Raw genomic sequence first — 26,363 nt, 5'->3', positions numbered from 1 at the left:
TTCCCTGTTCTGTTCATTCCCTCTGGGGCACATGGCACTGGCTGCTGTCAGAAGACAGGATACTGGGCTAGATGGACCGTTGGTCTGACCCGTGTGGCCGTTCTTATTCTAGTTAATGCATTAACAGAGAGACCTGCCTGATGGATTAGGCAGGAACCTCATGTGGAGGGCGGATTATCCTACTTGTACTTAAGGGGCAGCTCCTTGCCCTTTCCTGTGAAGTGTCTGGTACTGTACTGGCTGCTGGCAGACAGGACACTGGCTTTGCTGAGCCTCAGGTCTCCATTCCTATGTTCTCAAGCTCTTCCCCAGTCTAGGACTCAGCTGGCTCAAAGTCCTTCCACTGTTCTGCAAAGGAGTTCTGGGGTCGTGGCTGTGCTCGTACGCTGTCCTACAAACATTTTGAATTCCTGGTGCTATAGGCTCATTCTGCCAGGTGGAGCAAAGGTCAGAGCCAGTATTATGCGCATGGCACTAGGAGCATGTTATGGGTATCATGCTCCTGGCTAAGGTTTTGCTCCAGAACCTTGGACGCTCACAGTACTTGTGTATTTATAGATCTTGCCATCAGCGAGTTGCTTTCACTGCCTCCTCCAGGCAGCATGGATCAGTTCTAGCTGGAACCAGGGGACCTTCGGCTTTGGCACAGCCCCACAACACCTACAGACACTTATCCCCTGGCTAAGGGGCACAGAGCCCCTCTTCCCACAGCTGATGTGTGATGCATCCCACTGGGCCAGGCAAGGGCCCCTCTTCTGTACTATTTGCAGACAAAGGGTAAACAGCATCCTACTAGCCACAGCTCCGGAGCTTAGCTGCATATTCTAGTGAGGGCAGGATGGAGCCAGTGCAGGGAAGTTCTGCCAATTTTGCTGTATTAACCACACCCAAGGATTGATTTGTGAACAGCAGCAGCAGGAGAGCAACCCAGCAGCTGACAGGATCACCTCCCCCCCCCCGCTGGGAGCGAGGTGCACTGACACCAAGGGGACGGCCAGTCTGAGGAGCACAAGGCAGCCACAGGGGCTCCTCAGAGTGTGGCCACCAACTCTTGCTGGTGGCTGCTCTGACATTTTCCTAAAATATTTAACTTAGGAAAAACCAATAAATACGCACATGTCCACATCATTGTCACTGATGTACGTAGGCTTTTGCAGACTCAATAGTGCCTTGGTCCCCCCCCCCCATCACCTCTGGCCCCCACTGCCTCGCCATCCTCACCTGGGTCCCCCCCCTCCATTGCCAAGCTCCCTTTTGCAGCCTTGCACTCCAGCCTCACCCCTCACCTTGCCTCTGACTATAGTGGCCAGTAAAGCCAGCCCTGCTGGAGCCCACAGCCCTGCAGTTGAAGGTGTGGGGGAGAGGGGTGCTGAATCATGGATCCCACTGCCAGAGCCCCAAGGCTGAAGGGGGGGTTAAGCTTGCCCCCAGAACCCTGAAGCTGAAGCCCATCCCCAGAGCCTCTGGCTGAACCAGGGGAGGAGGGCTGAAGCCCACTGCTGGCACCCCCTGGTGGCCACATTTGAGAAATGCTGCTCTAGAACGCTGCCAAGTGGGTGTCTGCCTGAGCCTGCCCTTTCCATCTCAGGCATGGCCAGCCAGGGCAGAGCTGGGGCTGCCTGCGACACAAAGCAATTGGTGCCAGAATCGAGCACAATTTTGTTTTTATTTTAAATCAATGACATAAGCAAGGAAAAACTGCACATTCACACTAAAAATCCCCACCAGCTGCACCAGGAATGATCTAAGTTTTCATTTGTAATAAAACCCCCACCCTCCCCCCAACATTCATGTCTGCAATGCGCACAGTTCTCACCCAGCTAAGGAGGAAGCCGGGCAGCGGAAGGTCTCTGTGCAACACGCAGATGGGCTCCTTTAGAGCTGCGGCCTGGACACTAGGCAGCTTTGGTATTTGCTATCACAGCAGAGAACGGTGGGAGCTGAGAACACTCAGGCCAGTGGAACTGGCTTAGAGAACGAGGAAACACAAAGCCAACCAAGGTGCAGCAAAGTGACTCGTTACTGCTGCGGAGTTGCTTGGCAGGTTAGAGCACCAACACGAGTTAAAGACAAGCTCAGCCCAGGGTAACACTCCAGGAAGTGTCTGAACCAGTCCATCGGTCCGTGGTGGTACCTGGACCCTATTACTTTGTCCTACCCTGGTTCTTTCACTGGACTAGCCTGAAAGAGGCTTCAAAAGGAAACCGCCATGCCCTGAAGGCTGATTATGAACATGGTTTGTTTCAGGGCAGAAACCTCTGCAAGGGGCTCTTTTGAGCTGCTGCTAATTCGTTCCATAAATGTGTATGATCAACCCCCCCTCGTTCTGTTCGGCTCCTCCACCAGCCCCAGCAACCTACCTCCGATGGGGATGACCCAGGCAGTCTGGAGAGCAGCTCAGAAAGGCCTTGCACTGCACTGGTATGAACAGGGGCCTCAGATGCAATATACTCCCAACAGAGTTTAATTAGCTGGCAGGAGCCCGGCTGTGTCTGAGGAGCAAGAGGCCTCCTCATATTCTGCTGCAGGGCATTAGAATTGCAGTAAGTTACACACCAATGCAGCATGGCCCGTGGCCAGAAAACTAATTCGTGGCCTCTGCCTTGTACGTCACCTCTAGCCTAGCACAGCCACAAATGAAGGTAAATGGGCGGCTGGGCAGAATGGGTTTGTGGTGGAGGAAAGTCAGCTGAGACGAGCAGTTCCCTCCCGGCCTGTCTCCAAGGAACGCAGGAGTGTGGGAGCAGGCCTGCCAGCAGAGTGCATAGCAGCTACCAACACCTACCTGAGCTTTGCTTGCTGGTTGACACTGGAGAGGAGAAGCAATTCTCGGGTCTAAGCCAGGGAGCAAAGACACTCGCTTACGAGGCCGGCACGAACCAACAGCCACGGATTAGTCACAGCATCAGAGCCAACCTGCCCCAATTCCCAAGGGATTTGGGAAGCTCCAGAGCCTCTGAACAACCCCCGCTCCCCCCCGCAAGCAGCAGGCTGAGAAAGCACAGGCCCGACACCAGCGCTTAACAGCACGTGGGCCCAGACGTGTGCTCTAGGACGGCTCTGCTGGGGGCAGGGGATCGGGATCAGTTCTAAGGTACGAGCCCCTTCACCTGATTTCCCAAACCTGTGCAAAGAGTCAGACTGAAATGAGACTCCAGCAAGGCCCGGCCGGTGCTATTTACACGGCTGGGCAGAGCTCCGCCACGGCTGCTTTGGTATCCTAAGGAACGGCTGGGGAAAACCAGCCCTCCAAAGGGGCAGGGGTGAGGGCAGGACACCCCCACCCTAAAGGAAGCCACCTCCCAGCTGCTAGAGCCCAGAGACTTTCCGCCCATGTCCCACTTCCCCAGCCAGGAGAGGCTCATTGTTCCTGCTAGAATAAAATACCCCCCTCCCCCCCTCCCAACTCTCTCTGAAATGCAAAGAGCTCCTAAGTCTCAGTCTCAAGGAAAAATAAAAAAAGTTTAGTCACATCCACATACATCACATTATAAAAGAATTAAGTACATTTAATGTAACATTGACTGTCAGGGAGGAGAAGCCCGGCAGCTCCTGCCAGCAGGGAGAGAAAGCAGCCCTCGGACAGAGCAGAGCAGGCCAGCCCTTCCTGCCCCATGGCTAGCCCAGCCTGCCCCGGCTGCCAGGGGTGGGTTCCAGGCCCACAAGGGACCACTTCCTCCTCCTCCCCAGAGGAAACTGCACAGCTAAATCCTAGTCGACAGCTTTGAACTTTTGACCACCTCAGTGAACCAAGCTTGAAGGAATTCAAAGGCAATTTAGCTTAAATATAAAAATAAATTTTTATTTTCTTAAAAAATGTTTAAATATCTGTTAATTTAGGATTCGGCAGACACACACTCACACCTCTGAGTAGTAAAAAGATCTGGCAGCCAGAGTCACTCTTGGAAGGTGGGGGGGTCAAAGGGGCCTAGGCCTTTGGGGTGTTGGCCCCTCTCCCCGAGGCACACAAGGCATCCTCCTCCCAGTGAGAGCTCCCCAGAGGCTGCGGGCAGTAGAGGGAATAGGAGCCCTGGCCCTCTCCCCTCCGAGCGCCCCCCGCTGGCTGGAAATGAGCACACCCGGGCCCTGGAGCCAGGCTCGGGGAGGAGGAGTTTGCAAGTTTTAAAAAGGGGGAAGAAGCAGAGTCCTAAGCGAGTCAGTTGGGGACTCTCTCCCTTTGGTGCCTTCGGGCAGCCCCAGGGAAGCCTGGCACTGAGGGGGCGTGTGCGACAGACCCCTGGCTGGGTACCATGCTCATGGGCAGACAAGAGCCAGCTGGGTTTGACACAGGGAGAGAAGAGCTGCCAGCCTGGGACCTAGGGAACCCTTCCAGCCCCTGTGACCCCCCCACGGCCCAGGCTGCCATCCCTTCAGTCATCACATTTAAGATCGAGTTCACTCAGCACTAGTAGCCACACAATGATGCTACTCTCAACACCCAATTAGGCAGGGTGCATCCCCCACTAGGAGACAGCCTCCCCGCAAAATCTTTACACAGCAAATCCGGCATTACCAACATGCCGCCACTCACACGGTTCAATTCTTCCTCCAAGCTCGATTCAATGAGCGAACAAACAGACTCAGACCAGACCAGACAGTGCTTGGACAGAAGCAGGGAAGCCTACAGGAGCATCACGATGGGAGAGGGCAGCGTCCCACCTCCTCTGGGCAGGGGTTCTGCTCATGCCTGGGCCTGGGCCTGTCAGAACATGGCTGGGGCACCAAAGGCACCACCCTCCTGCTCTCCCGGCTGCAGAGGCTGGTTACCCCTGCCATGGGCTGGGTTCCCGCAGCAGAGGCGAGACGCTGAGTTGCAGGGTCTGCGTGGGAGCATTGAGAGGCAGATTGCTCACAGCGGGTCATTAGGCGCAGAGCTGGAGCTGGATGATGGGCTGTCTGGAGCACCAAGAGTTACTCCCCAACACACCGGGACTCAGGCCAGTCCCACCTACTAGATTTGCCCAGGCCAGACCTCTGGCAAGCCAGCACCTGCCAGTTCAAACCAGAGGCTGGAGTCCCTTAGGAGGAGGGGGAGAGGTGCATTTACCAGGGCATGAGATCACCGTGCAGGGAAAGGCCTGTGGAGCCAGTGAAGACACCCCCCCTTCCAGGACCAGCAGCCACCAGGCAGACTGGGAACGCGGCTGCCTGGAGGGAAGAGCCTCACTTACAGCAAAGCTACACGGGGGAACGCAGGGACACAGCATGGGGTGGAGCAGAACACGAGTTTCCATTTAGGCACAGACAGGGAACGTGCATATGAGCCGGCACCGTGGGCACCTCCCCTCGTCCCCCGCCACACACTCGGTCCATGGGGGATGGGCAAGGCTGAACTGTCAGTATGGTCAGGAGAGCACAGGAGCAGCTAGATGAAGCCATGGAGAAATGACACACTGTGAGCCCTGGAGAAATACGGGAGGAAAGGGACGCTGCTGATATGTACAGAGTTCATCCAGTCTCAGCTGTGGAACTGTTCAAGTACGAAGGGTTTGGTTTATCCTGTCCTGCATCGGAGTCGCCGCCACCCAGAAGCGTCTCCAGCCGATTTCAGAACCGAGTGCCTGACCCAAGGGCCCCGGCTCCTTGTCAGAAGGGTTACTTAGAACTCAGATACCCTCGGCTCAGGGGGCTGGGCTGGGGCTCTTCACAGCTGGGCCAGAACTAAGATCCAACAGAAGCCCCAAGAGGTTATTTTTTGCGGGGGTGCTGCCTTCGTGCCTGCAGCCGCTGACGGGGCCCAGTCTTGGATCCTGCCCCGATAGAAAACGCAGGGGCTGATGGTCCTAGAGGCAAGAGAGATTGCATGAGCCACTGTCAGCCTTTACCCATGTCTATCGGATGCGGACACTGCTACACAAGAAGCCCACTGCAGCATTGACTTCCCAGGGGCCTGTGAATGTGAGCGTGCACTATCACACTGCTAAGGTGAAGCACTGAACTCTCCTCCAGTCTAGCTCACCCCTCCACCCCCAAACAGAGAACCGAGGTTCTGTTTCTGAGGGGGATGCGGTCCTCCCCCATACCCAACCTTCCCCACCATCCCAGGGAGCAGGCAGGCAGGCAAAGGCTGTCTTCCCGGACCGGCTGTACCAGCCGCCCAACAGCCAGCCCACAGACACTTCCCTCTGGGAGCTGTCTGAAGCCAGTGCACCCCACAGCAGGCTCTGCTTTAGGGACAGGGCTCCTACTGATCCCCAACCACCCCCCAGGTTGCAGAGCGGGGGAAGAGGAAGCCACGAGGAAAGTCTCTTACCAAATGGAGGCCTGGCTCCTCCGAAGCCCGACCCAGGAGTGCTGGGGGTCCCGAAGGAAAGGCTGTTGCTCCCGACAGGCCCTGCTCCTGGAGCAGGCGTGCTCTGCCCGAAGGAGGGAGTGGGAGTTCCTGAAAACAACACCCCACTGTCAGCCTTGGCTAGAGGAGCAGGACGGGGAGTCTGTGTCCCGGCCACAGCAGGGTCAGAGCCTGTGCACTTTGGGGAAGCTTCTGCTGTAGCGCGGGGGTGGGGGGGAAGGGGTGCAGCTCAGCCAAGGGAGGAAGGAGACGATGAGAACAAACTGCACAGGTCCTACAGGAAGGGCTGGAACATCCCCACCCAGCCTCCCAACAGGCAGAGGTGACGTGCACTCCCCCAAGCCCCAGAGGGTTTCCATTTCCCCCTTTCCCAAGGCGACCACCTCCCCGCTCTCCCTGAAACACTTGAGTTCCTGGGAAAACTGGCTCCTGCATCTCCCATCAACTCCCTTCCTACTTCCTGAAGCCTCCCTTCAGCAGACCCATGGGCCAGAACAGACTGGGATTCGCGGAGTCTGGGGGAGCTCACTCTGCTGGCTGGGGCAGAACCTCTTGCACAGCTCAGCCTATTAGAAGAGTGACCCCAGCCCACTCCTTCCCCAGCGGATGCAGCCTCGCAGACCCACTGCTAGAAGCTGGAGTGGTCCCTGGTCTATGAAAAGACTGGAAATGCAGCCATCTGGGATTCTCCTGATCCCCAGGAATGGCTCATGGCAGAGGGGAGCGCCAGCCTTACGTTTAGAGGGGTGAGGAATAAAGGGAGAACGAAAGCACAGCAAGGTCCCGGCCTAGATCCGCTCAAGCCTCCCACTTTCTCCCCGAGCCAGCTCCAATGCGGGGCCCAGCAGACCTTCCTCCCCTGCACCTTACCTCCAAACACAGGCTTGCTGTCAGGAGTGCCAGGCACAGCGAAGGCGAACGGCGCGCTCTGGTTCTGTGTCAGGGAAGAACCAAAGGGGGTTGCTGTGCTTGCCGATCCGTTCTGTCCAGCCCCAAAATTGAATGCCACGGAGGGGGTGCCCCCGCTCAGGGCAGACGCTCCCATGGCAAAGGCACTGGTGCCTGTGCTCTGCTGGTTGGACACCCCAAAGGGGAATGGAGAGGGGGTGGTTCCGCCAAATACCATGCTACCTGCACCGCTCTTCGTAGGCTGGGTGTTGGAGCCAAAACTTGACGCGGTTGAAGTGGTGGCTGTTCCAAAGGAGAACACTGATGTAGTGCCTCCAAAAGCTGGCTGGGAGCTGTTGGTGCCAAAGGAAACTTGGGTATTAGTCCCTCCGAAAACCGGCTGCGAGCTGTTCCCAAACGCCGGCTGTGCCGCAGAGGGAGCTGCAGAGGCCCCAAAGCCGAAAGCGGGGGTACTAAAGCTTGTGGGGCCAGCGGCAGGTTTGCTGGAGGGCTGCTGGCTCTCCGGGGTGCCAGTGGCAAATGCAGGCTGACCAGCTGCACCAGGATACGGAGGGGGCGGTTTTGCACCTGTTCCAAAGGAACCACCAAATGCAGCAGTGGAGGAACCAAACGACAGCGTTGACTGACTGGTGGTTGGTGGGGTAGAAGAAGTCAGATTTGTGCCCCTAAAGATGCTAAAGCCAGCAGTGGTGCTGGGAGCAGCCTGGGCTGGCCCGAAGGTGGAGCCTGCTGGAACGCTGGCAGTGGGGGCTGCAGGCTTTCCGAACTGGAAGATGGAAGCGGTAGGCGTGAAGCTTGCTGCTGTGCTGGGGGCCGGGTTTGGAGAGGCTCCGAAGAGGAACGGATGGGTTGCTCTAGTGGAGACAGGCGCGGTGAGGGTTGTGCTGTTGGATGCACTGGTGGTGAGCGGCACGCCAAGTCCAAAGCTGAAGGCTGGCTTTGTGGTGGCGTCAGTGGTGGCACTCAGTGTGCTGGCAGCGGTGGCTGCAGTAGTAAAGACAGCACTGGGGAGGCCGGTGAAGACGGAGGTGGTGTCTGTAGTGGAAGCTGCTGTCAGATCAGCAGCTGGGGCTGGCTGAGGTGTCTGCTTGAATGTGAAAGGAGACGTTGTTGCTATAGGTGCAGCCGCAGCTGCCAAGTTCCCAAAGACGGGCTTGAATGTGGTGGTGGCGGCGGCAGAGGAAGACGCTGTCGAGGGAGGCACAGAGCTGGTAGATGCTGTGACTGCCAGAGAGGTGCCAGCTGCAGAGAGCGCCACGCTCTCGCTTTTTGGCAGGGTGCCAAAGATTGGTTTGAACATGGGGGTGGCTGTGGGTGCTGTGGCTGCTGCTGCTGGTCCAGGCTGACTGGCGGGCGGGGTACTCAGCATCCCAAAGAGAATGCTGGGTTTAGGGGGGGAGGGCGTTTTGGTGGGGGTCTCGCCCAGGTCAGATGAAGCCGGAATTGCCAGGTTGCTCACCCTGCTGGCAGGCTGGGCAGTGGAGGAGGGAGGGGCCAAGGGAGCCGGCAAGTTTAATGTCGGCCCAGGCTTGGCGTCAGACACAGCTGCAGGGAGTGAACCTGAATCCAGCAATACCATGGGAACTGTCCGAGGCAGCTGAGAGGTCACTGCAGCCCCAGCTGAATCTATGGGAGAGAGAAAATCGTTTACAGATGAACAGCTGACTGACTACCCGAGTTTGAGTTGTGCCATGAAGGAAGTGGACTCGGTGGGCTGGGAGAGATTATCAAGTTGCCACCAAGACAGACTTACCTGGAGCAACCCCCCCGACCCAAACAGAGCACTGCTCTGCGTGACGAGGTTAGAACCCGGCTGGCTCCCCCCAGAGACCCTCCTGCACCGCCGCTCTTGTTCCACTCTGGGTTGGAGAGCTGTTCAGGACGCACTAAACCAAATGCCATTTGGGATTTCCTGCACTCAGCTCTTTACAAGCTGTGTCAGGGAGAAGCAACATTGCAACTCCAAGCCCTGCCAAGCTGGGACTGACTAGTGACTCACGGAGGCCATTCCCAGTGTTCTCCCATCTCCCCTCACCACACTAGAGCCCCACGGTCACTCCTGCCCTGGCTGGAGCACTAACCTGAAAGCACAAGTGCACTCTGGCTGCTCTGCATCTTCTTCAGACTCTCCAGGAGTGACCCAGTGCCGGTGACCAGGGGGGCCGATGAAACAGATGTAGGCCCAGTAGGTGTCAGTGTGAATGACACAGGCCTAGATGCAGGGCTGGTTTCTGCAGCAGTGCTTGGCGTGGCATCTACTGCTGGAGAACAAGAAAAACAACATGCTGACACACTTTGCTATTCGCCGGGCTTCCCAGCTACGCAGGGGCAGCCAAAGATGGAACCAGAGCCTGACGCAGTGACGTGATGTTAGGAGGACATGCCACATTCTTGAAAGGATCCAAGGACTTCACCCCCACCCAGGATCTGGAGGACTCATATGGGGTTAAAAGCCCCAGGTTTTGGGGTGGGGCGGGGCAGGGGTGTCATTCATGAAGTTCTCCTCAGGACCCAGAGTGGCAGAAAATCTAACTTCATAGACTTTAAGGTCAGAAGGGACCATTATGATCATCAACTTCATTAGCTGCTGGGAGAAGGCAGCTCTACTGGGCATGATGCATGACTCACATGGTGATGTTCTCTGGCCTGTGTTACACAGGTGATCACACCAGATGACCATAATTAAGGTTAAGATTTTGTCAGGGTTATTTTTAAGTAAGATCACAGTCAAACAATTCATAGAAGCCCGAGGCCCGCACCCTCCAAGCCCCGCGCCGCCTGGGGCTGAAGTCGCAGAGGTCATCAAAAGTCATGGAATCCATGATGGACTCGTATCCTTAACCATAATGGTCCCTTCTGGCCTTAGAAATCTATGGGATGGGTGTTTCCTTCAGTTTCTTGCTTACAGCATTAAGTTACTGTAAGTATCCTACTAACCGCACCTCCTAAATGGGAGGGGACGGCAGTGAGGGGGTCCTTACCCGTCTTATCCTCCAAAACTTTGTTGAACCATTGCAGTGCTGCCTTCTTTTCTGCATCCAAGTCCTCTGCTGTGACAGCATAACCCAGCTGAGGGGGTGGGGGCTGCCAAGGAAAGAACAACTGCGTGAGCTTAGTCCCTTCCTCAAGGAGGCAGGCAGAGCCCAGCCCAGCCAAACTCATGGTAAAGCCACTGAGCAGCAACTGCTATGAAGCAGAGTCTGCCACTCAGATCCCTACTCCTCTGTTTTGCCCACTAACTGCACGTGGTCTGGGGTTGTTTTCAGTTTGGTCCTGAGTGGGCCACAGTATTGCCCAGGAAAGGCCCAGCAGTAAGCAGCTCCCCAGACACCAGGAGCTGGGGTTGGCTTCACTTCCCATCCCACAAAGGGCAGGTGATCCTATCCCTAGGGGCAGCCAGGTTAGGCTTCCCCCCACTCCTGGAGGACCTGCAGCAGGGTATTCCACTGCCAGAGGTGCCCAGGAGGGGCTACATGGAGGCAACGTACCAAGGTAAGCTGGTCTCCTCGGCGAGAAGAAAGCAGCTGGATCTTCCGCTTGCGTTTCCCACTGCTCCCTGACACAGACGGCGAGGTCAAGGAACTCTGCTTCTTCCGCACAGGAGTCTCCAAAGCTAGTATGGGAGGAACCAATCAAAAGTGGGGGTTCCAGATAGAGGAGGTGGTCAGTTTGCACACCCTGTTACCGATGCTTTCATCACCCTTCTGTCAGAGTGGGGGGGGGGAGGAGGAGAGAAAGACTTGCCTCCAGATAACCCTGCCTCGGAGCAGAGCCACAGACAGAGGGCCAAGCTGAGTACAGGACCCCAGGGTTTCCTGGATGAATGGCTGGCCATACCTGCAAACTGAGGCGGCAGCTCGTGCGAAGACTCCCAGGGATGTGGACAGACTGCTCCAGGACTTGCTCCTGCTTACACTGAAGAGCCCATTCAGTAACTCAGAGCAGCAGTGCAGTGGCCCTTTCTAATGGCGTCCACCATCCTCTCAACGTGCTCCACTAACCAACAGACAAACTAGAGCTGAGGTTACTTTTCTACCACCCACACTCAGCCCCCAGTGGGGTGAAGCATGGGAGCTGTTTAACCACTTCGGACAGCAAATGATGAACACTGGCCAATTTAACCAGCAGGAGGAAACAGGGAGGGGCCTATCATTGCTCAGCTTGGAACTTGGTGGAGACGCATCATCCTGTCCTCTCTGCTGTGCCCGGTACCTACTTACTCCGTTTCTAAACCACATTCAAATCTTACTTCCAGAGAAGGTTCCAACTTCCGCCTCCTCTGACTCTCCAGCAGCCTTTCCTTTACAAGGCAGTTGCAGAGCCTGAGGCAAACTGGCATCCCCAGTGGCTCTGCAAGCCACACCCTGTCCCCACTCACCCTTTTCTGTCTGCAGCTCCTTGTCAGATTTTACAGGGGTAGACGTGCTGGACCAGTGAGGATCCTCCTCCCTGCAGAGACAGGAGAAAGCCCGTTAAGCCCAGTTCACACCAACGCACCTCCTCTGAGCGCTGCGAACATTTCAGGACAGATTTAAACACAACCCACGAGCTGTGAATGATCATCTTGAAAGCCACAAGCAAAATTGCCAACCACTGGTAAGACCAGTGCCTTGAGCACCGTGCTGCCTCTAGCCCAAAAAGCTTGACAGTGCCTGGAGGCAAAAGGCGCACACTTGTGCACCACAGTTTGGGCCAGTGGAGAGGTCTGGCATATCAGCACAGGAAGAATTGCACACAAACCCTCCAGCACTTTGCAGAGGCAAAGCTAACCTCAGAACATCACTGAGGGACCCACACTTTGCTGGCCTGTGAGTCATTTTGCTTTAGACCCAAACATTCACAGTGAATATTCTGGGAGAACAGCCTGTTTCAACATTTGTTTTACAACTGATGTGTCACACACTCGGACTGCAGACAGGCCCCCCCCCCCCTTGCTGCAGAGGGATGAACACTACGGCAGGAGGCTGGAAGTAGACAGGTGCCCCTGTATCCCTTGGACAGCTATGACGGAGTCCTTAGGAGCAGCAGAGGTGGGTGTTAGTTAACGAAATGGCAATGGGCCCTTTCTTCTCTCCCAGCCCCAGACATGTGAACAATCCAGGTCAAGGAAATGGGCAAAAGCAGCAGGGTGTGCTCAGCATTGGAAGTCACCAGCCCAGTAACCCGTATCAGCCGCAGGGCAGGCAGGATACAGGTACGGACACTAGAGAATGGAACTAGTGCAATCCTCCTTAGGCCGCTAGCAGGAAGACGAGGGAGAGCAAAGTCAGCCAGACTTCAGGGGACAAGACGGCTTGGAAGGGAAGGGTTGGAGTGCCCCAAGATGCGTGGCTCACACAGAGCTCAAGACTTGGGGAGAGAGAAGAGGGCAGTCCAAAACGCCTCACCGGCCCCGTCTGGACAGGCCTTGCCCCCTCCCCACTGGAGCCTGCACACAGGATACCGCTAGAACGATACCCCCAACATCTGTTCAGACCGAATCAGCAACAAATGCAAGCTGCACTGAACTGGAAGCACAGCTTGGTTACCTGGCTTTCTTGTTAGGCCTCTCCGGTGTCTGAGAGCGGGAAGATGCTGGACTGGAGAGAGGGGAAGTACTCGGGCCACTTCTCTTCCACAGCTGGAACCCAGAGAGAGAGACCGACCATTAAAAGGTAATTCATACCAGGAAGCTAAATGCCCTGTGCTCCTGGCCAGCCCCACAGGCTGTATTGATCCCCTTTGTAACAATGATCTGGCTGGTGAAGAGACTAGAGCCTTAGGATATGTCTATGCTGCAATCAGACGCCCCCCAGCTGGCCTGTGCCAGCTGACTTGGGCTCGCAGAGCTGTTTAATTGTGGTGTAGACGTTAGGGCTTGGGCTGCAACCAGAGCTCTGCGGCCTCCCACTTTGCAGGGTTCTAGAGCCTGAGCCACACAGCCTGAGCCCGAACGTCAACACCACAATTAGCCTCTTGGCTCGAGCCCTGAGAGCCTGAGTAAGCGGCACAGGCCTGCTGCAGGTTTTTAACTGCGGTGTAGACATACCCTAGACCCATAAGCACATGGAGTTCCTCTGGCAAGAGCAGGCTGTGCTCTCAGCAACACCGCACAAGAGACAGTTAATCCTACCTCAGGGACTGTAGCGTTTTTCCATTGAAAGTGGCACATTTCAGGTGAGACTGAACCTAGGGAACATTTCCTACAGGAATCGTAATAAGAGGAATGGCCATACTGGGTCACAGCAATGGTCCATCTAGCTCAGGATCCTGTCTTCAAACAGTGGCCAGTGCCAAATACTTCAGAGGGAATGAACAGAACATGGCAATTATCAAGTGATTCATCCCATCGTCCAGCCCCAGTTTCTGGCAGTCAGAGGCTTAGGGATACTCAGAGCATGGGGTTTCATCCCAGACCATCTTGGCTTATAGCCACTGATGGACCTATCCTCCATGAACTTATCTAATTCCTTTTTGAACTCTGTAATAGTCTTGGCCTTCACAACTTCCCTTGGCAGTGAGTTCCACAGGTTGACTGTGCATTGTGTGAAGAAATACTTCCTTTTGTTTGTTTTAAACCTTCTACCTGTTAATAGCATTGGGTGAGGCCTGGTTCTTGCGTTATGTGAAGAGGTAAATTACACTTCCTTATTCCCCTTCTCACCATTCATGATCTTGTAGATCTCTATCATAACCCCCCTTAGTCATCTCTTTTCCAAGCTGAATAGTCCCAGTCTTTTTAATCTCTCCTATGGAACCTGTTCCATACCCCTAATCATTTTTGTTGCCCTTTTCTATCTCTTTCCAAATCTAATATTTTTTTGGATGGGGAAAATCAGAATGGCATGCAATATTCAGTGTGTGATTTTCCCATGGATTTATTTTAAAAAGGTGTATCAGGTTTGATGCCCAGGGTCCCCTCTGGCTCAGGAGACAAGGAGGTACAAAAGAAAGAGGGTAGAACAGCAGCAGTTAAGCCCGCAGAAGGATAGTAAAGTTCAGTTATCTGCTCTTATAAGAACCTAAGAAAGGCCCTACTGGGTCAGACCAAAGGTCCATCTAGCCCAGTATCCTGTCTACCGACAGAGGCCAGTGCCAGGTGCCCCTGAGGGACTGAAGAGAACAGGTGATCATCAAGTGATCAATCCCCTGTCGCCCATTCCCAGCTTCTGGCAAACAGAGGCTAGGGACACCATCCCTGCCCAGCCTGGATAATAGCCATTGATGGACCTGTCCTCCAGGAATGTATCTAGTTCTTTTTTGAACCTTGTTGTGATCTTGGCCTTCACAACATCCTCTGGCAAGGAGTTCCACAGGTTGACTGTGCGTTGTGTGAAGAAATACTTCCTTTTATTTGTTTTAAACCTGCTGCCTATTAATTTCATTTGGTGACCCCTAGTACTTGTGTTGTGAGAAGGCGTAAATAACACTCCCTTATTTACTTTCTCCACACTAGTCATGATTTTATAGACCTCAATCACATCTCCCCTTAGCCATCTCTTTTCCAAACTGAAAAGTCCCAGTTTTATTAATCTCTTCTCATATGGCAGCCATTCCATACCCCTAATCATTTTTGTGGCTGTTTTCTGAACCTTTTCCAATTCCAATAGATCTTTTTTGAGATGGGGTGACCACATCTGCACACAGTATTCAAGATGTGGATGTACCATGGATTTATATAGAGGAAATGTGATATTTTCTGTCTTCTTATCTATCCCTTTAATTATTCTCAGCATTCTGTTCGCTTTTTTGACAGCTGCTGCCCATTGAGTGGATGTCTTCAGAGAACTATCCACAATGACTCCAAGATCTCTTTCTTGAGTGGTCACAGCTAATTTAAACCCCATCATTTTATATATATAGTTGGAATTATGCTTTCCAATGTGCATTACTTTCATTTAGCAACACTGAATTTCATCTGCCATTTTGTTGCCCAGTCACCCAGTTTTGAGAGATCCCTTTGTAGCTCTTCACAGTCTGCCTGGGACTTAACTATCTTGAGTAGTTTTGTATCAGCTGCAAATGTTGCCACCTGTTTACCCCTTTTTCCCCTTATGCTGCATCAGCAATTTTACAGTCCTGTCTGATGACAAAGGAGTCATTTCAACACCATTTTTTTTTTGTAGATTAGCAATTGCCTAAGAGCCCTGGATCAAAGCTGAAAATGCTGGACTCAAACATTGGCCAACTGCAGCCTGAAAGAGGGTGGCATGACAGGAGAATGGTTCTGATTTTACATTTTGTTTTACCTAGAACAATCCAAACTGAGCATCATCGAACTGAAACTAAATCATAAGGAAATCACAGTGTTCTGGTCTGTTTGAGGGGGCTGTATTCCATGACACCCTTTGGCTTTAGCCAATGCTGGAGGATGGCGAAGCACTGCCTCCTGGTGGGCGTGTTGCAGACAAGCAGTGGCTACAGTTTACATTTTGCTTGAGATGCTCTGCGGAAGGTGTTTGTACTGCATGAAGCTGGAGAAAGACTACTCTGGTTTACTGCCAGGCACCTGGCAATGCTGCCTTATTCTCAGGGGGGAGGGATAGCTCAGTGGTTTGAGCATTGGCCTGCTAAACCCAGGGTTGTGAGTTCAATCCTTGAGGGGGCCACTTAGAGATCTGGGGCAAAAATTGGTCCTGCTAGTGAAGGTAGGGGGCTGGACTCAATGACCTTTCAAGGTCCCTTCCAGTTCTAGGAGATTGGTATATCTCCAATTATTACCTCATGAGGCCATGCCACCCCAAACCACTGTCTCTCCTGTGAATTCCAGGTGTTTTATTAGAAATGCTGTGACCTACCTTCGAGAGTCCCCGGGTGGAGCTGTAGGAGCTAGCGATGGCATTGCGGATGGAGCTGGGAATCCCACCAGCATATGTGGTGTTCATGGAGCTGATGGAAGAAGTGCGCGATCTCTTGCTCAAGCAATCATCTAGGCACTGGGAAACAAGGGCCCTCTTCAAAGTGCCTGGCCTAGAGAAAGAGGGAGAGGTGATTACTAATGAAGGTAAGTAAATCATTGAATTTTCAGTTTGGGGGCTGAACCAAAAAAGTTTGATTTGAACCAAAGCTTAATTTTTTGTTTTTCTCATCAAAACAAAAAACGGAGAGTCTCATATCAGGCGTTTGTCTCATTTCACACAAAAATGTTTTATTCTCAGGTGTTTAGCACTTGATGTTTTGTTTAGAGATTTAACTATATAAAAAAAACAGCTTTGACTTTCAAGATTTTCCATTTTTCCTGGCTGAAACTATTCACTGAATTTAACTTAAATTCACACACAATTTTGGTGCCCTGAAAAATGTGTTTTTCAGTTAATACCATTCACCAAAAAAAGTTTTGCCCAGTTCTAATTTCATGCAATCCCCACATCCACATGTTTTGGGGGTCTCCCACCCAGCGCCTATCTCTGACAGGTTAGTCTGGATGATTTTTTTGAGGGAGGGGCAGGGTTTTCAGTTTTGCTTTTTCAGCTTGTGCAGCCAAGATCTTGATCAGGGGGCTGCCAGCAGCTCAGGCCAAGCTCCACTCCATACAGAGAGAATCCAGCCCAGCACTGGACACCTCCCAGAGGTCTTTCCTCTCCCAGTCAGGGTGCAGAGCTTGGGTCACAGGACAGGAAGCCCAGCTCTAGCCCTGCCTGCTATTTCAATAAATTGCACTTCAGGAAGGAAAAGCACAGTGCTTCTTCCTCTGGCCTCCACTCGCCTGGCCAAGGCTGCAGAGCCTTTTGGCTTTGCCCGTTAGCCACCACTAGCCCCTTAAGAGTCTGACAGGCACTTACTTGGGTACCAGAGAAGCTGGGGCTCCATTGGCTACCAGAGGCTCAAATGCAGACTGGCCACTGCCACTGCTGTCATGGCGTCTGCAAGAAAAAGACATGAGGAAATCCTCAGCGTTCAGAAGGACCCACCCAATCCAGCAATCTGATGAAAATCTCCGCTCTGGAACCCAGAATTCCTACATCCCACCCATTGCCCTAGACAGACATGACCAGCCCGACCGGCCCACCCATGTTTTCATCTGAAAATCAACACTGACAGAATTCTGTTTTCATGAAAACGTTCAGCAGTTTTAATTTTTGTTCCAATGTGGAATGAAAACAAATGTCAAAACCTTGGAAGTTGCCTTGAAACAGAATCGTCATCCTCTGGTCAGTTCTACTGCCGAGCTTGACTGCATTTCTCTCAAGTGCAAGCCACACCAGATGCTGCCCACGTGCCAGGCATAACCGCTGGCAGTACAAAGGTGGCCTCAGGCTGTTGGTGCTAAGATAGGACGTAGCTGACACGAGTCACTGAGCAGTGAGCTTTCTGCCTACATAACCTCCTCACGCTCCCCCGCTGGCTAAGTGCTTTGAAATGGGTTACTGGTACACAGCTGTGGAGCCAAGGTCAGAAAGGAGAACGAAGTGTCAACGTCCATGCTCACCCTCTACCACTCTTTATAGGATCGTATTCATCCTGTGTCCCCCGCCTTGGGAGGTGGGACCAGACATTCACCAGTCCAAGAAGTACAGAGAAGAGCAGTGGGAGAGGAGAAAGCTGCATAAGCCACTACAACTCCAATTGAAAGTGTGCTCTTGCAGCAGTGGGGAAAACAACTGGTTGCTCCCTGAAAGCCACTCATCCCCTGGGCTCTCAAACTGACATCTAATAGTGGGGCCAGGAGCAGCATACAGGATGACAGACTCAAACAGTATCTCATGAGCCCAAGCTTCTCTTCTCTGTTCTCTAGCATTCAATTCATCTGCAAGAGCGCATACACCCAGCCCCAATGGACTTCCCACTGCAAGCAGCCTGCAGCCTCATGGCAAGCAAGGGACAGACATGGAGAGCCACAAGACAAACCCACACATACAGAAATGGACAGAAGGAAAACACAGCTGGAAGAGAGGAGAGTTCCAAGAAGGCTCCACCAGAAAGAGGATGGCATCCACTGATTTCTATCCTACTCCTTCCTAAGATCCTGGGGAAAGATACTGCTGCAGACCTAAGGTCTGGTGTTCTCATTAACCTTAACGAATGGAAACTGGGAAATATTTTCCCCCATCATTTCTTGACGGAAAAACACGCATGGTTTTTTTGCTTATTGAGATATATAAAGGAGATCTCAACAGATTTTAAATGGTCAAGTTTTGTTTTACATCAGAAATTCAGGACGCGCGTATCCAATTTCTCTCTAAAGACAGAGGCTGACTGGAGAACTGATTTATTTATGATAAAAATATGGAAGCGAGACCTGGTGAAGTGAGAGGAAGGGGTGGTTACGTTTAAATGGGAGTTAATAAACCAGACTTAAGAATCCGAGCAGCTGGAAGTGATTGTTTTAGGATTCCAACTCCTCTACCCCTTCAACCAAGTGCTGAGAGAGCCTTCAATCCACACACCAGGCCTCTGTCAAAGACCTCCACCAAAGCAGGGGAGACCAGGCTTGGCATTTGAAACTTCCACGACAGAAACCCAAACAGAATGTTTTTCCTCTTCCTCAAAAGAGAAGTCTTCGAGGCTTTCTGAAGGTAACTGGAAGGGCACAGATACCAGATTGCTATTAACGCTGGTCAGCAAGAGGAAACCAAAGTTCTGTTTCAGATTACTAGCCACAATGGAAAGGCCAGCTGTTTGCTTCCATGTTCACAGCTGGCGGGCTGCCTGTATATCGATACTGAAGAGAGTGAAGCACCTGGCACATCCACCGCACTGCTTCAGACACACAAAGATAGCACCCAGGCCCACTAACTTATTACCTCCTTTTGTTCTCCTGACCACTGGGGAAACTCTGGTCCTCCTCCTCCACAGCCCTCTTCCTGCTCTCTTTGAGGGCACTCAGTACAGTCTCCTTTGCACATGGGTCCAGGGTGCTATTGCATGACAAGGCCATTGGCGAAACCAGCTGCTCCAAGCTGCAATGTAAAGCCAGGAGTTAAGGGAGAGTGGGCACCCACCTCCTCCCCATTAGTGGTGCTGCACGTGCTGAGCTCCCCTGCGCCTTGAACCCCAACAGCCCAGCACATCTGAAGACTAGCCCCCCTCTAAAGAAAGAGAAATAATCTAGGCAGCATCGCCAGTGCAGCTTCAGGACTAGCTTGTGACCTCATAATCCTTTCCATGGCAATGAAGTGATGCTTGAGAGGGGGGTTAAAAAGTCACTACAGGGCCAGGGGCTACAGACACTCCCCCAGGGAAGAGCGCATCAAGCCACCAAGGGAAGAGCAAACAACCCATTTTCCCAAGCAGGCTACTCTCCCCATTGTGATTCATTAAGGGGAGGTTTTACAGAGCTGTTAGTAGTGTGAAGTGATGCATAAGTGTAACCACCAGTGCGCACACTACCTCAGTGCATCCAGAGCCAGTCACCACACAGGAGCTATAACCTGCTTGCTACCAGTAAGTGCGGGGATCTGGGAGAAGCAGGGCTCTGCAGTTGAGAGGGCCCCTACCCTCGAATGGTAAACACTACTCTGCACAGCACTCAGTGACCTCTAACACATAAGATACAAGTGTGTTTGTGAGCACTGGCTGTACGCGTGCACCACGCGTGCAGTGGGATGCTGAAGGGCCACTGCTTAAGTTGTACTCACAGTGGAGAGCGAGCCAGGTTGCTGTCCGGCCGTGCAATCTTCACTGTCACCGGGCTGTGCACCATGCTGGAGTTGCGAGCAGATAGCAGGCTTTTCCTCTGGTAGCCATCCAGGCATACTGTGGGCAGGGCCCCCAACGAGGAGTACTGGGCCTGCTGAATTGGATACCGGCGCCGAGGAGCCAGCGCAAAGGGAGTTGGTGGAGTCAGGTGATCCCTGCAGAGAAAAAACACAGGGTATAAGTGGCCAGCCAGCTAATGTACCTCTTGCTAACCCCAAGACACTCCACGCATTGCAAGGGATCAAATGAGTTTAAGCTCACAAAGCTGCAATTATTTGTTGCAAGGAAAAACTCGAAAGGTTCAGAAAAGGGCTGCTTTAGTTATTACAAACAGTTACCCCCAACAATTTGTAAGTGACCAGAATTACACACGATCTACACAACCTCACCAAAACACAGCTTCCTCTACGATGCTGGCGGAGCGTGCATCTCCACAGCAACAACACACAACAGCAAGAAAAGACCATACCACTTTAAACTTCAAGAATTTAGGGAAGCAAAGTGTGATCAATACTTCAGAATCTGGCCTGGGCACTAAGGCTAACAACCATCCTCTTGCAAAAGCCAGTAACCACAGTCATACCGTCTGGCCAAGACGGCCGTGGCTAAGGGCCGTATTCTTGCCAGAGGGGCACTAAAACAAGGTGCCCCTGGTCAATATGGACATGGCCTAAGTGATGAGGACCTCGGCTTTTATCTTTCTGTCAATCATCTTGGCTCTGTGACCCTGTCTCAAGAGCAGGAGAGGTGTGAAGGCATTAAATAGTTGAGTTCTTATTACAATTCTGATTAATGCTTTAACATTGTCAGCATCAAGCAAACACACATGGGGGGGGGGGGTGTCCATGCAATCCCCCAATCTCCCCCCCTCAACATTCTGAAGAGCCAGCCAGAGTTACAAGCATCAAGGCCATACTGAGCCCTCTGTCAGTGAAGAGGATTTACAGGCCTTTAACTATTCCAGTGCAAAGCAGTAATCATCCACTCCCTACTCCTCGTGTGCACCTAATGACCTAATACACCAGTTTGTCTACACTCCTAAAATCCAGCTGCCAATCCTTTTAAACCATCCTCAGGAGAAGGCAGATCTCATGTGGATTTATGCTCTCTGGGATGGGCAGAAAGACTGGAACACTTCTGCTACAGTAGGGGATTGGGGCAAATCAGCCATTTTTGGTGAGAGCTACCCTTCGGAACTACCCTCTCTTTGTAGAAGAGATGTCGGTGCAGTAAAATCCACCGGGATCGTCTGACTATTCCCAGCTTCAGAATATGGGGCAGACAGCAGGGAAAACATCCACAGAACCATTAGCATGTGGCAGCACCAAACAAATACTAATCTATTTGGAGATTCCCCCCTCCAGCTTATTTAACAGGAAGCCAATGAAACAACACTTGGCAGAGACTCTGGGTAAGCAGTTCTCCCACCAACTCCAGAGACACAAACATTCCAGCTGCAACCCAGTCACTCTTACTCATGAGGTGGGGAGGAATAGTTTATGAAAGTTGACTCATTGCTAGGAACAGAAGAAATATTCAGCTCTGAAAACAGAACCTCGGATTTCAACCTCTATAGTAGTCTCTTGCAAAATCTAAGTTTTGGCTTGAACTAAGTGGAGAGAGGAGCCACTCCAAAATAAACCAAGGTGCCTCGACCCTAGGCCAGTCTTGCAGAAGATAGTCTCTGGGCAGGATGTGAATTCACTCCACACCGTTTGGTTCCACAATATACTCCTGAGGGCATTCTGTGCCAAAAAATTAAAATTCTGCGCACAATATTTTAAAATTCTGCAAATGTTACTTGTCAAATAAATGTGGAGGCTCTAGCGTGGCCTTGGGGGGCACAGGCCCCTGGGTGCACAGAGGCGGGAGATCACTGTACAGCTCCCCCCGGGACACGGACTCAGCGGTGAGGCTGCACCCAACCCTGACACGGCACAAGGACCCGGCCTGCCCCAGAAACACCCCAAGGCCCTGCACTTCCATGCCAGGGGCACTAGGTGTTGGCAGGTAGGCTCAGCAAGGCTGGATCCAAGTGTGGAGGGATCCAGTTGGGGGTTGAAGGTTCTGTTTGGGGCAATCTGGGTGCGGACGGCTCAATGGGGGATCTGGTTGCGGAGGGGATCTGGATACCCAGAGGCGGGGGTTCTGGGTACAAAGGTAATGGGACTCTGCAGAGGGGTCCATGTGAAGGTGGTTGGGGCTCAGCAGGGGTAGATCTGGGGGGCTTAGTGGGAGGTCTAGATGCTGGGGGAGTGGGACTCATCATGGGGGTTCTTGAGTGCAGAGGGGTGAGGCCTGGCGTGGGGGTCTGAATGTATGGGGTTGGGCGGATGGGGGAGCTGCTCCCCGTACAGGGATCCTTCCCCCTGTAACTGAGGAGCAATTCGTGCGGGAAGCGGTGGTGGGGAATTTGCAGAGCTTCCTGCAGGCCGGGGAGAAATCTGGGGGTAGGTCTGACCCGGCCCCAGTTGCCATGCAAGGGAAGTGCCTAGCAGCTGAGCCGGCATAGGGTAGGAGCCGTCCGTCATCTGGGTCTTCCCCAGTCCTGCCTCCTGCCCCACAGTGATTTACCTCGCTGCCTGGGCACCTGAAACATATTGCTGAGGAGGGTTGCGTGACCACTCTTATGACTTTCTGATGGGGAAGCAAAGGGAAGTCACTTTTCTGCACAGAATCAAATAAATCTGTGGGGGACATCTATTCTGCGCATGCGTAGTGGTGCAGAATTCCCCCAGGAGTAACAATACAGCCCAGACAGCACCACTCCCAGGATGTTTTTCAAAGGGAATTTCCCAGTCATGCTGTCTTGGCCTAAAGGGGAATGGGGTCTCTGCCTCTCTTTAATTTGTTTCCCAGCCTCTACTCCTCTGTAGTAATCACAAGGGAGGGTATGGGCACATGGTTCCTTTCTGTAACTACGACCAGCTCCTCCATGGGGGCTGCACCACAGTCATCAAGCCTGCATCTCAGCAATGCCCCAGCCCCACCAAGCACAAATCAGACCCAATTCTAAGAACTGGTTAACAGAGTTTGTGCCCTGCCATACTACAGCTGAACTATTTTCAACAGAACTGTTCTCCAGAGCCAGGGCTCAAACACGGTTAACATGCTGGTAAGTAGGCTGCAGGAGATCCATGTAACAGGCACAAACTTTGTTAGCCATTATAAACAGAGTTTTTGCACTTTAAGAACCTATAAGTAGTAAGTGTGGCCAAGACCTTAGAGAACAGGAGTGAGAGGCCATCGCTATTTACATCATTAGTAGCAACAGCAGCATGTGTTACTAGGAGCCCAAGTCAAAGGCCAGGACGCCATTGTGCTAGGCGCTGTACGCACACACACAATGTGGTGGTCTACTCCCTATCCCAAAGAGCTTACATGGGGATGCTAAGATGCTGCTGTGCTCAGCCCATTTTTGCGCACCCATGCCAGCCTAAGGAGACAGCAACTTGTGAGGGCCCAAAGCATCACCCACTCCCTGCATATGTTGGGATGATGCCCTGGAGCTCCAGACTTCCCTGTGTACACATGCAGAGTATCCATTGCAACAGAAATGCAAAAAATCCCCATGAAGCCTGACCAAAATCCCAGAGAGAAGTGGGGGCGTTCCCCCACTTCCACTTGCTCCACCCATCCCCTCCTGAACCAGCTGATTGCTTAGGAGCTTGTATGGAGTGGGGTAGAACCCACAAAGCCCAGGCGCCCCACAGAGCTGCCTGGAGAATGCCCTGCAAGAAGAGGGTTTCCTCTCCTGCCTGGAGAAGGGGGCTTCACACACTGTGGTGCCAGCTCTCTGCTACCTGCCTGCATTCCCCAAACCGGATACTAGGAGGGAGGTAAATCCTCTGGATGTTCTTCCCAAGTTGGTACCGTCAGAGCACAGACGTGCTTGGGGAGAGACCTATTCCCAGAACCCACCAAAAGCAGGGAGCCTCCCCGCCCCCCAGCTCCACGGTGGGGCCTTCTGCCCAATGCTGGAAGAAGGGGCACCCCAGAAGCAGCACAAGAGGGGGAAGATCAGACAGTGGGGAGGGAAAGGGGGGCATTCCCCAGAAGGGTTGGGGGTAGCAGGGCCAAGGAAAGCTAAATGGGAGTTGAGTTGAGGGGGCCAAGAGGGACAGCAAGGACAGGAGGATAATAGAGAGGGGGCTGCCCCCCAAATGGAGGTTGAGGAGGGAGCAATGGGGAGGAGGAATCCATCTTGTCCTTACTTGAAGGAGAGCGAGGGGGCAGCATGGATTGGGGATGAGGAGTTGGGCAGGGATGGGGCAGGGCTGAGAGGGGGTTCAGTCCTATCCTTACCCAGAGGAGATGCATCAGGAAGAATGGGGAGGTTGGGAGGAGGTGGCTGGGGCAGATTGGTCCCATCTTTACTGGGAAGAGAGGCGGTGGGTTGGGGGTCGGGCTAGGAGGCTCTGGGGGCAGGTCTGGTCCTTTCCTGAAGGAGAGGTGGCAGGTCAAGCTGGGAGTGAGGGGGCAGTCTGGTCTTTACCCAAAGGCCAAGAAGTGGATCAGCCTACAGGGTCAGTGGGAGTGGATGGGCTGAGCGGATTCAGGGTGAGGGAGGGCTGGGGATGATCAGTCTAGTCCTTAGCTGAAGGCAAGGCAGTGGTCCAGGCTGGGAATGGGAGCAGAGGAACGGGTGGGGGGAATGTAGCAGACTGAAGGGGGAGCTGGCCAGCTGGGGCAGGCAGGAGTGAGGGGGCTTGAGGAGGCAGGTTGGGCTGGGGGGCGATGGGGGAGTCATAGTGGAGGGAGTGTGGGGGGCATTGGAAGGGCAGGGCAGGCTCGGGGATCAGAGATGAAGGGGCAAGGCAGCAGGTTGGGCTGGGGGATCAGTGGATGAGAGGGAAGGCTGAGGAGGGTCGGTCCACTCTTACCCCAAGGTGAGGCATGAGGCTGGGCTCGAGGGAAGATGGCACGGTCAGAGGGTGAGTTGGGGTGAGGGGCAAGGGCTGGACAGAGGGGTGTCGGGCTGGTGAGGGGGGTCAGGGTGAGGGGGAAGGGCTGGTGTGGTATCCCAAGATGAGGCTGCAGGACAGCCTGGGAGATGGGGGGTGGGCAGGGGTGAGGGGAAGCTGGGAAGGGTGAGTCAGGGCAAGGTGGCAGGTGGAGTCGGTCCACTCTTACCCCGAGGCAAGGAGACATGGCAGGCTGGGAGATGAGGGGAGGCTGAGGGGGTGTCAGTGGGCAGGGTGAGGTGGAGAGGCGGGGAGGTCGGTCCGCTTGTACCCCAAGGCGAGGCTGTGGGATGGGTCAGGCTGGGAGACGGGTCAGGGAAGGCTCAGAGGGTTCAGTGGCGGGGGGGACAGGATGAGGGGGAAGTATTGGGTGGGTCAGAGGAAGGTGAGGGGGGTGGTCAGTTCTTATCCCAAGGCAAGGTGGCATGATGGGCCGGGGGGGGGGAGCCAGGGGGGGGGAGATTGTGGGGGGTTAAGGGGAAGGGCTGAGGGATGTTGGGCTGGTGAGGGGAGCGAGACAGGTCAAGGGGAGGGTGCGGCGGGATGAGGGAAAAGGGCTGGGTGGGTCAGAGGGAGGTCGGGAGTTAGCTCTTACCCCAGTGCAAGGCAGCAGGCCAGGAGATGGGGAGTAGGTCAGGGTGAGGGGAGGCAGAGAGGATAGTGGGGTGGGGGGGACAGTGGGGGGGTCCAGAGGGGGATGCAGTGAGAGGAGGCCGAGAGGATAGTGGGGTGGGGGGGTTGGGGTGAGGGGAGAATGGAGTGAGGGGAGGCCGGGGGGGGGGGATTAGCAGGGGCAGGGTGAGGGGAGGCAGGGAGGATAGTGGAGGTCTGGCCCGCACTTCCGCCACAGCTCAGCAGCAGCTCATGCCGGGCCATGGGGAGTGGGTTGGGCGGAGGGGGGTCGGGGGGGGGAGGGGAGGCAGGAGGATGTGGGGGGGTCAGTGTGAGGGAGGCCGGGGGATCAGTCAGGGAGATGGGAGGGTCAGTGGGGGGAGATGGGGGGGCCGGGGAAGAGGGAGGGGGTCAGGGTGAGGGGAAGGACGGGGGGGTCGGCGAGGGAGTCGGGGGGCTCAGGCCAGGAGATGAGAAGTGGGTTGAGGTCGGGGGGGGGTCAGTGGTGGGGGGTCGGGTCGGCCCGCGCTTACCCCACGGCTCGGGCCGGGAGATGGGGAGTGGGTTGGGGTGAAGGGGGGGCCGGGTGAGGGGCAGGGCCGGGGGGGGTCAGTGGGGGGGGGCCGGGTGAGGGGCGGGGCCGGGGGGGCAGGGATGGGTGGGGTCACTGGGGGGGCCGGGTGAGGGGCGGGGCCGGGGGGGCAGGGATGGGTGGGGTCACTGGGGGGGCCGGGTGAGGGGCAGGGCCGGGGGGGGTCAGTGGGGGGGGCCGGGTGAGGGGCGGGGCCGGGGGGAGTCAGTGGGGGGGGCAGGGATGGGGGGTCGGTCCGCGCTTACCCCGCGGCGCGGCGGCGGCTCGGGCCCGGCAGCGCGGCCCCGGCTCCCCCGGCGGGGCGCGGCTCGGCCCGGCCCAGCTGCCCGCCCATAGCGAACGGGCCCCCGTTGGCCGCGGCCTTGGCCGGCGGCTT

General features: G+C 54.3%; 1 protein-coding gene across 2 annotated transcripts; it reads right to left on the bottom strand.

Annotated features, from left to right (window-relative positions):
• Positions 1-1,647: 1,647 nt before the first annotated feature.
• On the bottom strand, positions 1,648-26,363 carry LOC123352991 (nuclear envelope pore membrane protein POM 121-like). 2 transcript variants are annotated; one of them, XM_044993630.1, is made up of 13 exons: positions 26,233-26,363; positions 19,759-19,974; positions 18,925-19,080; positions 16,963-17,043; positions 15,979-16,150; positions 12,730-12,821; positions 11,580-11,650; positions 10,690-10,814; positions 10,183-10,285; positions 9,283-9,462; positions 7,163-8,827; positions 6,254-6,382; positions 1,648-5,783 (listed from the first exon to the last, which is right to left on the bottom strand). In XM_044993630.1, the coding sequence occupies exons 1-13, from the start codon at positions 26,319-26,321 to the stop codon at positions 5,689-5,691; spliced, it is 3,174 nt and encodes a 1,057-aa protein (XP_044849565.1). In that variant the 5' UTR covers positions 26,322-26,363; the 3' UTR covers positions 1,648-5,688. The 2 variants fall into 2 exon arrangements, with proteins under 2 accessions (XP_044849565.1, XP_044849566.1); XM_044993631.1 differs by having other exon boundaries at positions 9,283-9,459.

The sequence above is a fragment of the Mauremys mutica genome, chromosome 19, assembly GCF_020497125.1.
Source record: "Mauremys mutica isolate MM-2020 ecotype Southern chromosome 19, ASM2049712v1, whole genome shotgun sequence".
Taxonomy (NCBI): Eukaryota; Metazoa; Chordata; order Testudines; family Geoemydidae; genus Mauremys; species Mauremys mutica.
This window is presented reverse-complemented; position numbering and strand designations above follow the sequence as displayed.